Here is an 18,774-nt window from a genome sequence, read left to right as displayed (position 1 = left end):
GACCTCCTCTTACTTTCTCTTGTTGAAACACTGGAGGTATTGCACCTCAAAGACCAATAATTCCACTTAAGAAAGGCTAGAAAGAGCATACCTAAGAATTTGTTTCTTTGATTAACCCTTCCCCTTCCAACAATTTTGAAACTTTTCCTCTTTATTGGATCCTTCCTTCCCTTCAGCATTTACATGTCATGTTAAAACCTTCTGCCCCACATTCCTCTATAGCTGCTGCCTCTTTTTTCTCTTATATTTCGAGAGTTGCCTGTATTCAAGAGATCTAAAACTGAACTCATGACCCATCCCCATCCCCCATTCCTTAGTTCCTTCTTGTGTTTTTTCACCTTAGCAAATGTATCATGGCTCTCCCATTGTGGAAGGCAAAAACCTGGATGTCAATTATTCATCCATGATGTTCTCCCAAACCCCTAATATCTATCAATTCCTGAAAATGTTATCTATGAAACATTTCCCTCTGTTTCCTCTTCAGCCACTCTAATTCAAGTGATAACCATTCCTTGGCTGGACTACTGCAAAGCCATTAAACTGTTTTCTCCACTTCACTCTTGTCCCATTTCATTCTGTTCTTCCACTGCTGTCAGAGAGATCTTTGACAAATGCAAATCTGATCTATCAATTGTCCACTTAAAACACTTTTATAATTCCCCACTACTCTTAGGGTAAAAACCAAAATCCTTATTGAAGAGTCCTACAAAATTCTACAGTCTCTGAACTCTACTTCCACCACTCTTCTTTCCCTGATCTCCGTGCTCGTCGCTGGACTTCTGGCTTCTGCATGTGCTCCGCTTCCTTCACACTCTGGGCCTTTGTAAAGAAGTGTCTCTTTATTAGAAACACCTTCTCCCTTCAGAACGTTACTTCCTCAGGAAGCCCTACTTGAACTCCATCTAGATGAAGGATATTCCTGTTTCATTCTCTCAAAGCATTTGTAGTTTTTCTTCATAGTACATATCACAGATTTGAAGAATGCTCATCATCACAACCCCGTGTCTACAAGCACAGTGACTTGTGCCTTGCACACAGTAGGCACTCAGTAAATGTTTTTTAATAAAAAGAAAAGGATAAATCATGTTCATATACTCTATTTAAGAATTTAAATATATAAACTTAAGAGATATCCTTTTTTTTTTTTTTTTTAATTAAAGAGACTGGGCTCCCTATGATGCCCAGGCTGGCCTCAATCTCCTGAGTAGCTGGGACTACAGGTGCACACCACCATGCCCAGCTGAGATTTCCATTTTTAAAAATAAACTTTTAGCATGAAAGCTAGAGAATATGAAGGTTCTAAAACTTTCACTGTAAATATCGTGTTAAATAATTTATTAGGTACTTAATATTGTTAATTTTAGTTTCATTAAAATGTAAAGTGAATCCTTTCATTCTCTTAGCCTTTAAAAGATATTTATGCTTTTTTAAAAAAAAATTAAGCCTTCAAACAACAGAACCACAATAAGGTGCTAAGAAGGTAACCACAAACCATATGGAACTATTAAATAAAGGAACCATGCTAAATAAATAGTTATGCTTAGTCCAAAAATGTAACACAACATCAAATTCCATTATTCATACAGCCTGGCTTCACTGTTTGCTTTGGGTGTTAACTGTTGCCATTAAAAAAAAATATCTTCACAAACTTGTTGGCTTATGCCCTTAAAATCTAAGATCATACAACTCGATAAAGCATACCACATATCCTATCCTACCAATGTCACCACAACCATCCCTCCTCCTCCCACAAAACCTATTGGAATACTAATTGATGAACCTCATACTGAGAAAGCCAGGGTTAGTTATTCACCTTGACTAGATTCAATGACCTTTCATTCTGTCCCTGAGTTGCAAAGTTACAAAGGATATATTTTGCTGTATTTCCATATTTTAGCTAAAACTTCATACGAGTGTATACAGGATAACTTATACTTAGGATCATCCATCTAATGGTTGTTTTCTCATTCCAAACAAGATGTGTTTTATAAAGATGGTAACATTTCAGTATGTTAACATCCACCTAATGAATACCAACTTCCAGTCAAAGATTATATAGGGTATATGACAGGAACTTTTTACAGTCTGCTTCTCTTGTGGGTGATTTGTCAGTTGATGAACTATAATTCTTACAGATTCTGGAGCAGGCTTCCATTAATAAAAAAGACCAAAATTTACTCTATATTTTTAATATGTTATAATCTGCTCAAGAAAATCTGTGAAACTAAAAATTCAAACACTAATAGAAATATAAAAATGTATAATACTAAAAACTATCTGACATATATGTTAAAGCATTTTGAAATTCTAGGAGTTTGAATTCCTCAGTATGATAAGGGTAAAGGTGCTTGCTCATCTCTGCGCTGTTCCTTTCCGGGTTTTGAAAGAAACACAAGTTAATGACTAAACTAACCTTACTAAACTGAATTTACAAAAATATAGCTAAAGGGAAAATATAACCACCCTAAGGAGATAGCTACAATTGTTCTTATTTTATAAATGAAAAAATGACAGCTCTGAGACGTAAAAAAATTTGCTATAGTCACAAAGCAATCAGGTACAATTAGGTACAAATTTTGTTCTGACTCCAGGGTCCAAGTTACTTCTATTTCTTTCAAATCAAATAACAAAATTCTATGACATAAAAAGCTAACATGGGCTTATCTAGGCTCAGTTTTGTGCTCTGTCAATTAAACATTAACATTTAAGTCAACTAGCATAAATTAAAAGTTCTGTTCATAAACGAAAAGTTTTATCTGAAATTTTTATCAAAAAGACCATAAGAAGTTATGTAAACATCATAGCTAACGCAGTGGTCAGCCTAAGAATGAAATTTCCCTTCACCTTGGACCTATTTTTGCAAAGAAAGTTTTATTAAAACACAGTCACACCCATTCATTTACATATTGTCTGTGGCTCTTTTCAGCTACAAGGGCAGAGCTGAATAGTTGGGACAACAACCACATGACCTACCATGCCTAAAATATTTACTATCTGGCCTTTTTACAGAAAATGCTTGCCATCTCCTGCTCTAAGGCACACTTGATCAAAAGAATGAGAAATAAAATAGTTTGTAAGTTCCCAAACCAAATTATGCTCATGAGAAATCATCAAGAATAGTGTCTTCAGAGTACAGATATTTTTATTAGTTACTATCTTAATCTTGTCACAAAGAGGACCACGTTAAAAAAATACAGTCTTATATAATCAGAAACAGTCAATAATTGCAGGCTATGCTGTATTTTTGATAGAATTGACAACTCTTTAAAACAAGGTTTGGCTTATATACTATTATCCACTAATTCTTTTTTGTGTCCCCAAAACACTCATTCACACCGGTGGGAAAGGTTAAGCTAACAGTTATTGCCTCACAAGAAGAGGAATCCCTCTCTTCCCACCTCTACACAATTATTAGTTTTCCTTTTTTTATAGTGTACAATATACAAGAAATCAAATCAATGGATATATGATCTTATACAAATGCTTTCATAAAGATTAGCACACACGCCTGTAATCCTAGCACTCTGGGAGGCTGAGGTGGGAGGACTGCTTGAGTCAGGAGTTCGAGACCAGCCTGAGCAAGAGCAAGATCCCATCTCTACTAAAAGTAGAAAAAATTAGCCAGGCATGGTGGTGAATGCCTTTAGTCCCAGCTACTTGGGAGGCTAAGGCAAGAGAATGGGTTGAGCCCAGGAGTTTGAGGTTTCTGTGAGCTAGGCTGATGCCACAGGACTCTAGCCCAGGTGACAGAGTGAGAATCTGTCTCAAAAAATAAATAAATAAATAAATAAATAAATAAAGATTAGCACAAAACTGGCTATTTCATTATTTTACTTGATAAAGAAAAAAAATACTATACTTCAGCTGTCCTACTAGTTTTTTTAAAGACCGTCACGTCAAGGCTGGTCCGATGGTAGTGGGTTATCAGAACTTATTAACATTAGCATCAATAAAGTTGGTATACAACCCCCCACTGCTAAATTTGATTGGCTTTAAAAAAAAAAAAGATAGTCACATCAATAGATTAACATTACAGTTTAATTAGCCAGGCATGGTGGCGCATGCCTGTAGTTCCAGCTACTCAGGAGGCTGAGGCAGGAGGATTGCTTGAGTCCAGGAGTTTGAGGTTGCTGTGAGCTAGGCTGATGCCACAGCACTCTAGCCTGGGCAACAGAGAGAGACTCTGTCTCAAAAACAAAACAAAACAAAACAACAACAACAAAAAAAACCATTTCGGTTTATAGCCAATGCTTATATAGAAAGACAAGAATTTTTAAAATGTTTTCTCTTGGTAGATGGTGTGGCAACATGGATTCATTTTTATTCGTACTTTAAGCTGAAGGAATTAATGAAAAGAATGAACCAAGAATCCAAGAATTAAAATCACCATGCCTTCAATCACACAATAACACTATTATAGTTATAAAGCTTTCAAAATGCTAAGTATATTGTCTTAGTTATTAAATATTAGATCATTAAATGTGAAATGTCTGATTTCAAATCAATAATTTATTATATCTGAAATGAGAAGCAGTACAATTAATCAAAGTATGTGCCTAAACTATCAACACAGTTTTGCCATCTTAACAGTGGCTTGTTCACGCCAGCTGCGAAGGAGCATCGAGAATGAATGGTGATGAAATCAGGAAAGGTGTTTTCCACAGCTTGTCAAGAATTAGAAGAATATCCGTGCAAGAAGTAGTCCAAAGCCTGGAAGAAAGTGGGAGTTAGTTGGTGCAAAGTTTGGTGAATACAGTGGATAATAGAGAGTTTCCAAGTCCAGCTGCTATAGTTGTAACAGCACTGTTTGTGCAACATGTTGTCCAGTGTTGTCTTGCAAGAGGATTGGTCTGTCTCTATTGACCAATCTCAGCTGCTTAATCACAAGCACCCTCATCATTTCATCCAACTGGGTGCAGCAGACATCTGCTGTAATTGATTGACCAGGTTTCATGAAGCTGAAGCGGATAATACTAGTGCTGGACCACCAAACTGACACCATTAGCTTTTTGTGATATTTGGTTTTGGACTGTGTTTCCATACTTCATCTTTATCCAATCATTGCACCCAACACTTGTGATTGTCCAAAAAAATCCATTTTTCTTCACACGTAACAATACAGTATAGAAATGGTTCCCCCTTTATGTCATGACAGCAAAGAAAGGGAAGCTTCAAGATGATTTCTCTTCTGACTGCTCCCTTAATTCATGCAGAACCCATCTATCCAGCTTCTTTACCTTGCTGATTTGTTTCCAATGGTCTAATATTGTTGGAATAACGTCAAACTTTGTTGCTAATTCATGCGTAGGTTTAGATGGATTTACTTCCACTACAGCTTTCAGCTCATCATTATCCACCTTGGTCTCTGGTTGCCCATGTGGCTCATTTTCAAGATTAAAATCATCAGAATGAAACTTCTCAAACCATCAATGTATTGTACATTCATTAGCCACATCCTTCCCAAACACTCCATTGATATTTCAAGCTGCCTGCACTGCACTGGTTCTCTGACGGAACTCATGTTCCAAAACAATACAAATTTTTGACTTATTCATGGTTTCACAAAAATTGCTCTAAAAAATTTTTGAAAGATAATCACAAGCCAAAATGTGCATTTGAAAGACTGAGGAGGTACTTCATAACAAACATAAAACAAGAAGTGTCAAAGTGAAATATCAGAGATAGCAACTGACAAACTTAGCACTTAAGGAAATCAGACATTTCATACTTAATAACCTAATAATAAGAGAAATTAAGCACTTCTATCAGCAATAAAAAAGAAAAAGTAATTAAAAGGCTGAATAAAATCTGGAACATTCAGTGACAAGTATGTTGAAAGCTAACGATCTGAAACAATACTCTTGGAATAATCAAGATCTATAAATACATTTAATGCATTCTCAGCACTAGGTACTATAATAGCTAACACTATATATAGCAATTACTACTTCCATTGTTTTAAGTGCTTTATATAATCATTTAATTCACACCATGTACTATTATTGTCCCCACTTTATGGCTGAAGAAACCCAAGGAGACAAAAGTTAGGGAGCATGCCCAAGGTCACAGAGTTAGTAAGTAGCAGAAGTAGCATTTTAACTCCAGAGTCTAGCTCCTAACCATTATATCACAGTTACTCTCTTATACAACTGTGTAAGAAAAAAAAATTCTGGAATATTTGATAGTAATAGGCCACATAACTGAGGTTATCTATACATAACCATTTCATGATAATTTTTTATAATGTCACTAGAGGAAAAAAACTAAAATTTCGGTTATCTTCTTTAACAAATATCTTGATTAAAAATAGCACTTATATAAAAATGCCAGGTAACAAATACAGGATAATCTCCCTTAAGAATACACACTCTAAGATTAATAGTTTAGAAATACGGTATTTCCAAATCAGGAGCACATAATGGGAGATTCTTTCTACCTGGACTCCCAACTCCCTTTCTCTATGAGCAGAATTCAGGAATACAAGTCAACACCTTCTAAACTCACAGCTGCTATGGGAGAAGAGGCTAGAATATTTTTTTGGAAACTTAAGCAAAAGCCATGATAGGTTTCATTTCAAGTTAATTTGTTTACATGTTTCCATAGAGTTCTAAGCAGTATTAGGGATAATAACAGTATCCACCAATTACAATCACAATCATAATAAACCCTAATTATAATTATTTGTGCTAAATAACTGGCTAGATACTATAAGGTGAGTGTGTGTTTCTGCATGCACTCACACAAACATACGCTATCTATAGCTCTCTAACACATCACCAACTCACATGGTACTAATCAGAGAAAAATAAGTCATATTGGTCTAATGCTGAATTTCATTTAGAAAAGAGAATCTAGAGAAGATGCTGCTCCTAAAGGAGCTTTTCTCAGTATGTGTCAATAAAAATACTAACTTACTTTCTCTCTATGGCACTTTATGGTTTATCACACATTTTCAAATCTCCTGATACTCCAATGTTCCTATACCATAACATTCTCTCAACAATCTATATTTTTTGAAAATGTGCACCTAGTTTCATTTCAGGGCCAATTCTGGTCTGAAAATTTCAAAGGATGTTCTCTTCTTGGAAGAGTTATTCTTCCAGGCAGGAGAAATAGCACAATAAAAAGCAAACTTAAGCCAGTGAGAGAAACAGACTGGATGGAGTATAAAATGCAAGGTAGTAAGCCACAGATGATGAAATTGGAGAATCAAGGTAGACAGCACATTGTGAGAGGCCTTGTATGACATGGTCAAGGAGTTCAGATTCTGTCCTTTAAATAAGAAACCAGTGCTGAATTTAAAACAAGAGCACAAGCACTGTTAAATCTGAATTTTTAAAAAGATTACTATAGATATACGTAAAGAGGACCTTTAAAACGTCAAGGTCGGAAGTGAGGAAGTGATGACTCAGATGGATGGAAAACCCAGATTCAAGAAATATCTGAAAGTTAATTCAGCAGAAGGGGAGATAAAGCAGAGGAAAGAGTCTAAAATCACTCCCAGATGGTCAGCTTGGACAGCTGAGTATATTGAAAGGTGGAGGTGTGTGTGTAGGCATTCAGAGAGGGGGATCAAGTACAGGGCACAGGGGAGACATCATGACTAGGGACACAGCACTGGAGTGATCAGCACACTGATGGCAGTTAAAACAATGAGAGCAGATGTAACTGCCCGTAGAGGCAGAAGGGTGGAGCTACCTCTCTTATATTCATTTTTTTTAAAGGGCAGATAAAAGAAAGACAGCCCATGAAGAATGCCAATGAAAAACTGGCAAACAGTATGAGAGCAAGAGAAAAGTGGAGTATGGAAAATAAGAGAATATGAAGGAAGAGCAGTCAACAACATCATAGGCAGCAGACAAGTACTGTAAGATAAATAAAGAATGGAAAGCATTTTGGATTCGGTGAAATAAAAGGGTCAATGATACCCTTCTCTGAGTGCCAAAGACACGATGTCAGACTGCAGGGAGTTGAGAAACAAATGAGAGAAAGAAGTTTAAGTCAACTTTTAATACACTGGGCTGTGAAGAGAAAGATAAAGGGACCATGGGTAAAGAAAAGTTTCTCCCCCCCCCCCTTTTTTTTTGTTTGTTTTTGATGGGAGACACTTGAGCATGTCTGGAATGAAGAAAATATTTCTAAGACAGGAATCAGGACTGGCCTTAAAAAGGAGACAGGATGAAATTGGAGGGACATAGTATTAGAAATGTTTTAGAATTTGGCAGTACTGGGGAGCAGAGAGATGTCAAGAGAATTCAGAGCTACACTGCCTCAATTTCAGAGATAAAGAGATCAGATCAGTGTCTAAAAGGGGGAGATACACTGAGGAGAATGATAAATATGTGGGATAATTACAAAACGAACAGGAAAGGAAGGCTTGATTAAAAAAAAAAGAAAAGAACATAGAAAAGTGATAAGAGGCAGGGCACGGTGGCTCACACCTGTAATCCTAGCACTCTGGGAGGCCAAGATGGGAAGATTGCTTGAGCTTAGGAGTTTGAGACCAGCCTGAGCAAGAGTGAGACCCCGTCTCTACTAAAAATAGAAAAATCAGCCGGGCATGGTAGTGTGTGCTTGTAGTCCCAGCTACACAGGAGGCTGAGGCGGAAGAATCGCTTGAGCCCAGGAGTTGGAGGTTGCTGTGAGCTAGCCTAATGCCATGGCATATTAGCCCAGGTGACAGAGCAAGACTCCATCTCAAAAAAAAAAAAAAAGAAAAAAGAAAAGTGATAAAAGCCATATGAATTAGACAAAATCAAGATATCAAGAACATTTCAAGGTAGAGGTCAAAACCCTAGGTCCTCTACCACCATAATAGATAAAAGAAAGATAAACTGTTTAGATGGCATAAAGACTACATTCTAAGTACAAATCAAAAACAAAATTAGAGGCAGATATATAAAAATTACAAAAGATTTAAGTTAGGATTTTTTTTGTTGCTTCTCTCCAAACATTAGTTCTGATTACATTTTATTATTTAACAAATATATTTTAAAAATTGGACCTGATACAACACATCAAGCAAACTATAAAATACAGAAATGGTATGCTAATTGCTAAAAGACTCTAAATCTATCGGTTAAGAATTAACCAGTAGTCAAATATTACAGTTTAATCACTTATTATTTGCCAGGTCCTATTTACATGCTTTCATATATTATTAAATCTTCAATTCCCACAATAATTCTATCAGGTAAGTAATAATATTATCCCTATTTTGCTGATGAGGAAACAGAGGCACAGACTGGTTAAATAACTTGCCCAAGGTCACACAGCTAGGAAGTGGCAGAGCTTGGGTTCTGCCCTGCAATCTAGTTCCAGAGCCAGTAAAGCAGGACTTCTGAAATGGCCTGGTTATAGATGCCGCTGTCACAGTATCAACTTACAAGAGCAACTAACACCTCTCAGGTAAAGGCCATCATCTCTAGGATCAAGCATCTTTGTACGTTCTATCATTATAAGCTGTTGCAGCAAGAGTTACTAACTCACCATGTATTAAAGAGGGCTTCTCTAGCATACTACCATACACCTATTTCTCTAGGCACTTGGGGTGCTTGATTGAATCTGTGCTGATATGCAGAAGCCAGAGCTGATGCTCTCTGCACTAAAATGAATTACAACATATGTTAAAAAAAGGGGGGGGGGATTTTCATTCCAGAGAATAATCTACAAGATGGATCATATGTCCCTATGCTTATCATAAATACTCAGAGACCTCGTACATAAACATGATTTTTAAATTCACATCAGTAAATTTTTTTTAAAACTTCCTTGTTCCACAAGATATAAATGCTCATGACATAGTATACATACGCCAAAGTTCTTATAAAGCTAGACAAGTAAAAAACAACATACACACAAAAACACCTTTTGCATGCTCCTCCCCCATCTTAGCCAAAATGAAATGCTTCAGAAAGTCTCTAATTCTTCTATTAATGTTTACAGAATATGAAAACGTAGTTAATACACATCTCTAAAAGGAATAAAAACATGTAGAAATCCCTTGTAATTTTTATCCTACCTAATATTACTTGATTTCAGATGCTCCTCTGATTTCAAGTTTCCGGTCCTCATCTGGGACTTATATGAAACGTTTTCTCCCACAATGACTATCTGCAAGAACATCCAATTTCTCATAAGGTAGAATGGTTTAAGACATTCTGGATAGAGGAGAGGAGGAAAATATGAGTTAACCCACAATAACAGAGAACCCCCATGAAGAAAATCATTTTCTCTTTAATTGAAATAATGTAATGTGAAAGGTAAAGGAAAATATCAAAGCCTTTTTCCTTTTTGTATTGTTTCTAAAACACACATTTTAATATTCTGTTTCATATATTTCTAACAGATTCTAGTTTCAGTCTAAAATATTATTCTCATCTCCCTCACTGTCTGAAAGCTGCTCTCTATAGGACAAATAGATACCAGTTACCCAGCTGGGTTCTTGTAGGACCAGAGTAAGAAAATGCCTTTTGGAAGACAAAAACAGGTAGACTCCTTACCAAATGAGAAACACATAAAGCAATTCAACCACAATTATAGGCAATACGAATAATGCTTCTATTCTAAGATCAGCTGAAAATGTCAGGTTTTTAATCTTCATTTCATTCACTAAACAAATATTTGGTCATTTTAATGTACTACATACAGTGTTAAGGATTGAGTATACAATGATTAAAAAAAAAACCAGATATGGTCCCAGCCATAGATTTAAACCCTGATGTAGAGACAGACTAATAAGGAAAGAAGAGGTAATGGTTACAAGCATGGTCTGGGGAGTAAGACTGTCTGCATCCCTATGGTATGCCAGGGAGTAAGTCAAGCCACAGAAAAACATAGCACAATTTCTTGGGGACTTCAATTTACCTGAAAGATCTGGACAATGTAAGTTATTGTTATTGGCTACTGATCACTGGTTACGTTTATAATTATCATGTAACATATGCTATGGTAAATGTTCTATATGCATACTCTCATAGAATGGTAGTACAATAGAGTGTCTTGTAGTCACGCTGCCCAGGTTCAAACCAAGCTCTGTCACTCACTAGCTGTGTAATCTTAAGTGAACCACTTCTCCAGTTTTTGAAGTGAGACGGAGAAAATAAAAATACCTACCTCATTGAGATGTTTTGAGAATTAAATGAAATAAAAGAAGTAAAACACTTAGAACTATTCCTTGGTAAGTAAGCCCTCAAAAAATGCCATTATTGTCATAGTCGTTATCACAATTTATAGTTATTATTACTCCCCCCAACAATTCTAAAAGGTAAATGTTATTATCCTCATTCTATAAATTAGGAAACTGAAATTTAAAGAATTCACACTAATCAATTCTAAATAGAACACAAAGTTTTTCATAATTCTTAACAATAAAATATATCTTAAGAGAAATTTCAAATATGCAGCAGTTCTATGTGGACTTGTTGCCATACTTCCAAAGTATGTATTCAATCTCCTGTGACTTAAATTAAACTCTAGTGGAAAAGACTGAGAGAAAATAAAATAATTCATGATAAAACCCAAGTTCCTTTATATAGCATATATAAGGTACCACAGCTTTCCACTTTATACTTTATGATACAATAAATCTAGATTACTTTTAGTTCCTTACTTTTTGCCCTTCAGTATCTTTATTCTGGGTCTTTCTTTCAACCTAGAATGCCCTCCCACACATTCCTCCTGTCTGGTTAACCCCTTCTCATATATATATATATATATATATATATATATTTTTTTTTTTTTTTTTTTTTTTGAGACAGAGTCTTGCTCTGTTGCCCAGGCTGGAGTGCCGTAGCATCAGCCTAGCTCACAGCAACCTCCAATTCCTGGGCTCAAGCAATCCTCCTTCCTCAGCCTCCTGAGTAGCTGGGATTACAGGTGTGTGCCACCATGCCCGGCTAATTTTTCCTATTTTTAGTAGAGACAGGGTCTCACTATTGCTCAGGCTGGTCTTGAACTCCTGACCTCAAGCTATCCTCCTGCCTTGGCCTACCAGAGTGCTAGGATTACGGGTGTGAGCCACCGTGCTCGGCCTCCCTTCCTGTATTTTAAAACTCAGTAACTGCTATAAGAGAGTCTTGGCTAGGCCAAGTACTCCCGGTGCATCACAGCACTACAATGAAGTTATTTGTTTACACATTTCCTCTACTACACACTGTCCTATTCAACCAGGTATATCCAGTGCCTAACATAGTACCTGCCATACTACAAGTTGCTCAAATATAATTTTGGACTAAACAGTCTCTCAATAATAGAACAAGACCCTAAAAATTCAAGGGTCTGACGATACTTTTAAAAGTCTTCCAGGAAAACAATCTGAAAGGTTTTTCATCTGAGAATCAGGAATAACATACTTTCTTTCAACTTCAAAGAATCTATGATTTTAAACAATTAGAAATACAGGATCATTTATTTGGCTCTCTCAAATTCAGATTTTGTTTTCATCACAGTGGCATCTATATGGTTATAGACAGAACTCTAAATATTTCTACAGAAGCACAAAATCTGAAACTTCAAACAGAACATAAGTTCAACAACCCAAATGAATTAAACAAGAAATTCAGATTAAGCCATAAACAACCAGAAACCTATTTCCTCTCATTTGAATCTTTATATTGGACAAAGTATGCCAAAACAATGGTTTTCAACCCCATTGGACCCAATGCTGTTTTTAAAAGTAATTCATTTTTTGCAACAATCCTGTACCTTCCTGAAACAAAATACAAAGATAATACAAACTATTTAACATATTAAAAAAATAAATACCTCACAGGTAATAGAGAAGATAAAAAGAAAGCAATTTTTAATAAAATTAGTATCTTAATATACAAATGGTCAGATAAAACTATTATAGGAGACCTACTGAATTAATCAGAAGCTTGCACATATGGTTAAGAGAAGGGTAAAAGAATTCCAAACGAGGTGGAAATAAAAATGAAAGCAAAAACATGAGCAGATATTAGAATTAAAACTAGTGTTAATGTAAGTAATAGCAGACCAGACTTATTTGGAAATGGTAAGAATAAGAAAAAATAACTTTGACATAGGGACAACATAATAAGATAAAGTACAAAGAGGTGATGTAAAGAAACCAAAGATGTCAAAAGAATGAGAAGATAAACCACAAAATAGGAGAAAATATTTATAAAAGATACATCTGATAAAGGACCGTTATCCAAAATACAAAAACTCTTAAAACTCAACAGTAAGAAAACAAATAACTTGATTAAAAAATGAGTCAAAGACCTTAACAGACACATCACCAAATATACAGATGGCAACAAAGCATATGAAAAGATGCTCCACATAAAAAATAGATTTCATCAGGGAAATGCAAGTTAAAACAACAGTGATATACCATGATACTATCAGAATGGCCAAAATCCAGAACACTGACAAAACCAAAAGCTATGAGGATGTGGAGCACCAGGAACCCTCACTGTTGGTGGGAATGCAAAATGGTACAGCTACTTTACTTTGGAAGACAGTTGGGCAGTTTCTCACAAAGCTAAACATATTCTTATCATATGATCCACATGACTCCTAGGTATTTACTCAATTGAGCTGAAAACTTATGTCTACACAAAAACCTGCACATGAATGGTATATCAGCTTTATCTATAGTCACTAAAAACTGGAAGCAACTAAGATGTCCTTCAATATGTGAATGGATAAATAATCTGTAGTACATCCAGGCAATGGACTATTATTCAGCACTAAAAAGAAATGAGCTATCAAACCACGAAAAGACATGGAGGAACCCTAAATGCATATTACTACATGAAAGAAGCCAATCTGAAATGACTACATACTAAATGATTCCAATCATATGACATTTCAGAAAAGAAAGAACTATGGAGACAGTACAAAGATCAGTGGTTGCCAGGACTGAAGGGGCGGAAAGGGAATGAACAGGTGGAGCTGAGAGGATTCTCAGGATAGTGAAAAATACTCAGTATGATACCATAATGGTGGATCATTTCACATTGGTCCAAACACACAATGCACAACACCAAGAGTGAAACTTAACGTAAACTATGGGCTTTGGGTGATTATGATACGTCAGTGTTAAGTTCACCAATTATGACAAATGTATCACGCTGGTGGGGGATGTTGATAATGGGGGAGGCTATGTATATGTGGGGACAAGGGGTATGAGGGAAATCTCTATATCTTCCTCTCAATTTTGCTGTGAACCTGGAACGGAACGGAACGGAACGAAGAGGAAAGGAAAGGAAGAAAACAAAGGTGTGACTATATCCTTTGACAGGTGATAAGGAATAAAAATTAGATTGGAAAAAGAAACAGTGCTTTATGTAATGTTAAAAAAATAAATAAATTTAAACTAGGGAGAAACAAAGTTCCATCTCCTAACTTGGAGTAGGTAGATAATATGGAGATGGACACGTTGATTAACTCAAACAGCTAGCAACAATATTTTAAGATACTGTCTGATTTAACTAAATAAAGGATTCTATAAATTATTATGGTACAAGTAGAATATTCATTCTCTACTTCCAGGTGGTCTCTTTTTAATTTAAAAATAAAAGATATTCAAAAGTCAAACCTGATATTCCCACCAAAGAAACATTATTTAGCCCATACTTTCATAACAATTTTATCTAGACAGTTCTTTTTCTTGATTATTTTCCTATCTGAGTAAAGAAACAGGGGCTGTATTGTAATCAAATAATTTAACAAAATTAAACCTGATACAGATCGTATAGAGTCTATGGCAGATTATTTTATTAATAGTCCCCAATGAATCACACACCTCTTGGCACCTGCACCCTTGTGAACTCCCTTCACATACTAACCTTAGGCGTGGCCATCTGACTTACTTCAGCAAATGTGATGTGGGGACTTGGTAAGTGCTTGTGCATTTAGGCTTGCCCTTTTGTAACACCATCAACACATTATGGAGCTGAGGATGAGAGACCAGTTGGAAAGAGAGACCCAGTTTTCCCTGCCATCACAGCCATCCCAGCTGAGGGTCCCTGCATTTGAGTGAAGTCATCTTAGACCACTTAGGGTCGGCTCAAGTTGACCTAGATAGTCTAAGATGGAAAATCTTTGAACAAAATCTTTGGAGATTTTGAGCAAAGATGGAACACGATCCAACTTAGATTTTAACAGGTTCCACCTGGCTGTTACGTTAAGCATCGATTCTCTTACCAGTAGGCAACAGTGGAGATGGTAAGATGTGATCAGACTCTGATTAATAGCATTTGTCAGCAGACTGCATGTTGAGTGAAAAAAAAGAAGAATCAAAGATGATTCCAGGGTTCTCAGCCTAAGAAGCTGGAACAGTGGATTTGCCATGTACTAACATGGGAAAGACAACAGAATTAGGTTTAGGGGAAAGAGTCCACTTTGGTACAACAATGCTTGGCATGTTACAGTATTTGCTATTATTTTTTATAATGATAAGTCTGAGATGATTACAGTAGTCACTCTCCCATTATCCAAGGTTTTGCTTTCCAAGGTTTTGCTTTCTGCGGTTTCAGTTACATGTGGTCGACCGCAGTCTGAAAATATTAAATGGAAAATTCCAGAAATAAACAATTCATAAGTTTTAAATTGCAAGTTGTTCTGAGGAGCACGATGAAATCTCACACCACCCCACTCTGTCCTGCCCAGGACGTGAATCATCTCTTTATTCAGCCTGTCCATGCTGTCTATGCTACCTACCCATTACTCACTAAGTAGCCATCCTGGTTATCAGATCAACTGCCGCTCGACAGCAGTGCTTGTGTTCAAGTAACACTTATTTTATTTAATGATGACCCCAAACTGCAAAAGTAGTGATGCTGGCATATTGTTATAATTGTCTATTTTATTACTGTTGTTGTTAATCTCTTACTGTTCTTAATTTATAAACTAAACTTTATCATAGGTATGTGTATACACGATACATAGCCTCGACTGGAGGTCCCAGAACATATTCCCCTGAGGATAAGGGAGAAACTACTATATTAGCCATCCAAGACAATGTAATTAATTGGCAGTCTGCTAAAGACTTTGGGGTTTACAGGAAAGACTGGGAGTGTAGACATCCATCTGGGAGTCATCAGCATACAGATATTAGTTAAAGCCCATGAGATAGGATGACATCACCAAAGGAATAAGTGTAGAAGTACAGAAGCCTGAGAAATTACAATATTTAGAGACTAGATAGAGAATCAGTGGCCAAAGAGGTAGGAGGTAAATTTGTTAAACATGGTGTCCAGCCAAATAAAGAGCTTTGAGAAAAGAGGGCAGAATCAATAAATACTGCAGATGCATAAAGTGAAATGAGGCCTGAGAACTGATCACTGGATTTAGGAATGTGGAAGTCATGGAGGATCTTAAGAACAATTTTGAGAAGTGGGAGCATAAGTCTATGGACTGACTTCAATAGAGAACAAGAGGAAAGGAACTGAGACTAAAGCTGAATTTAGACAACTTTGTCTAGGAAAGAAAAGAGGTAGTAGCTGGAAAGAGATGTGACGGCCAAAAGCGTTTTTAAGATGAGACACATAACAATGTGTTTTTTATAGGATGGGATAAAATAACAATACAGGGTCCAACTGCTTGTCTGGGCTTTAAAAAAAAAACCACCATATAGGAAAGATCCAATAGAGAAAAAAATGGGTGAAGACAGTCTCATGAAGGCCACAGGGACTTGTTTAAATATTATACGTGTTTAAAAGGAAACAAGAAAGTCCCTGAATAGAATAAAATTAAAAGTAAATACAGAGAGAAGGAAAGACAACTAATAATTATTGGGGGCCTACTAAATGACAAGTGAAGTACATAAACCATTCTGGTTCTAATTTTCATAGCAACCTGAGATAAAAATTTTCCCAGTTCTATAAATCCACAACAACGGAGAGATTACAGGCAACGTGGCCCAAAACCATAGAGATAGTGCTAGGACTAGGATTCAAATCCAGGTACAGTATCAGAATTCTGTAGCCCAACAAACTTTTTCCACTCATCATTTCATGATGCATGATAGACCTCAATTTTCAACAGATCACACATTCAGAGCTAATGTGTGAACATCTTATTGCTTATGATTTATTCAGAGTTCACATTTTTAACAACATAAGATCCACCCCAACATTCCCTTTCCCTTAAACTTGAAGAACTCTTCTCCAGGAAATCCTCCTAGTTTTAGATGCTAACATAAGTTCTTTCCCAGGAGGTCTCCCTCTAGTTTTTCCCACTTTCTCTTCCTTGTCAACATAAAGCAAAACAAAAATCCTAATTTTAGAAATTTTCAATTAATAAGACAAGCCAAATAACACAGGTTAACTTCTCACACGAAGCATACTAGAGAAATAAACACAACAGAGACTTCAATAGTAATTGTAGAGTGTTCCTTGAAGTGACTCTTAATCATCAATACAAGTAATTTTCACTATGGCTTAGGGCCAACACTTGATCACAGAAGAAGTTCCTGACTGCTACATGATGATTTAAAAAAATGGGGTGGGGGAGGACAAATCTTCATGCTATACAACTTTCTTAGGTAGAATCTAAGATATAAAGTAAAATCAAATTCTATATAACCCTCTCATCCTCCTCCTCAAAAGCAAAGATAACAGACTAGCTTCTTTGTGATTCCAACATCACTCAAAATCCAGATTTTCAGCTCTTCTCTGCTAAATAAGAAAAAAAATTATACCCTCTGAAGTTACTAAATGTGCAGTAGACAACATTTACAACTCTGTATCATACCAATGAAATCAAATTACCAGTTCACTTGGGCGACTAACCCCAACAAATAAAGAGCTCATATCAAATCTGATTTATGTCAATTATAAAAGAAAATAGTTGAAGAAATAATGACCAAATGTTTTCCAAATCTCACAAAAATTATAAAACCACAGATCTAAGAAGCACTTTGGAAGGCTGAGGCAGGAGGATGACTTAAGGCCAGGAGTTCAAGACCAGCCTGGTCAACATAGCAAGAGACTCTGTTTCTACCAAAAAAATAAAAATAAAACATTTTCTAAAAATTAGCTGGGCATGGTGGTGTGCGCCTATGGTTCCAGCTACTCAGGAGGCTAAGCCAAGAGGATCACTTGTGCCCAGGAGTTTGAAGTTGCAGTGAGCTATGATAGCACCACTACACTCAAGCCTAGGTGATGGAGGAAGATCTTGTCACTTTATCTCAAAAAACCCACAAAGAAATAGTGAAATTAATTTTACTAATTATTTTATTCAACCTAACATATCCAAAAGCATTTCAACATGTAGCCAATATAAAAATTATTAAACATTTTAAAATCATTTTTTCATACTAAATTGTCAAAATCTAGTATGTGTTTTACAATTACAGCACCTCTCTCAATTCAGGAGCTTAGTTTCCATTGGAAATACCTGATCTATATTTAGATTTCATAAAATTTACTGTTTTTGAAAAGCTAGATTTATATACCCAAACTGTTCCAAACATACTTTAAAAGTTTTCTAATAACTCAATCAACTATCAATTTTTTAAATTCAAATTAAGTAAAATTTAAAATTCAATTCCTTACGGCTTAATACCCACAGGTAGCTAGTAGCTACTAGGATAGTGCAGGTCTAATTATTCATGAGAAGATCACTTATTGTAACAATATGCGAGAGAGAAGATTACATGAAAACTGTTAACTCCTAAAACCACAACAATTTGTGTGTGTGTGTGGGGGGGGGTGGACCCCCAGAGCAACCACCCAGTTTACTGATATAAACAGTTGTAGAACAGAAGACAGAATTTACCACTGACTCCTTCAACAAGGGGCT

General features: G+C 36.0%; 1 protein-coding gene across 8 annotated transcripts in view; it reads right to left on the bottom strand.

Moving 5' to 3' along the window:
- Nucleotides 1–18,774, bottom strand: part of SMG7 (SMG7 nonsense mediated mRNA decay factor) — a 75,087-nt gene that overhangs the window by 39,660 nt on the left and 16,653 nt on the right. For 5 of the 8 annotated variants that reach the window (XM_045536380.1, XM_045536373.1, XM_045536374.1 and 2 more), the window contains exon 2: nt 10,022–10,160. The exons of the other annotated variants lie outside the window; for them this stretch is intronic. In XM_045536380.1, coding sequence (XP_045392336.1) covers nt 10,022–10,137 — 116 coding nt within the window. In that variant the 5' untranslated portion in view covers nt 10,138–10,160. The remainder of the gene's footprint in view (nt 1–10,021; nt 10,161–18,774) is intronic. 8 annotated transcript variants of the gene reach the window in all.

The sequence above is a fragment of the Lemur catta genome, chromosome 23 (genome assembly GCF_020740605.2).
Source record: "Lemur catta isolate mLemCat1 chromosome 23, mLemCat1.pri, whole genome shotgun sequence".
Taxonomy (NCBI): domain Eukaryota; kingdom Metazoa; phylum Chordata; class Mammalia; order Primates; family Lemuridae; genus Lemur; species Lemur catta.
The sequence above is the reverse complement of the archived record's forward strand: the minus strand, read 5'-3'. Positions and strand labels throughout refer to the sequence as shown.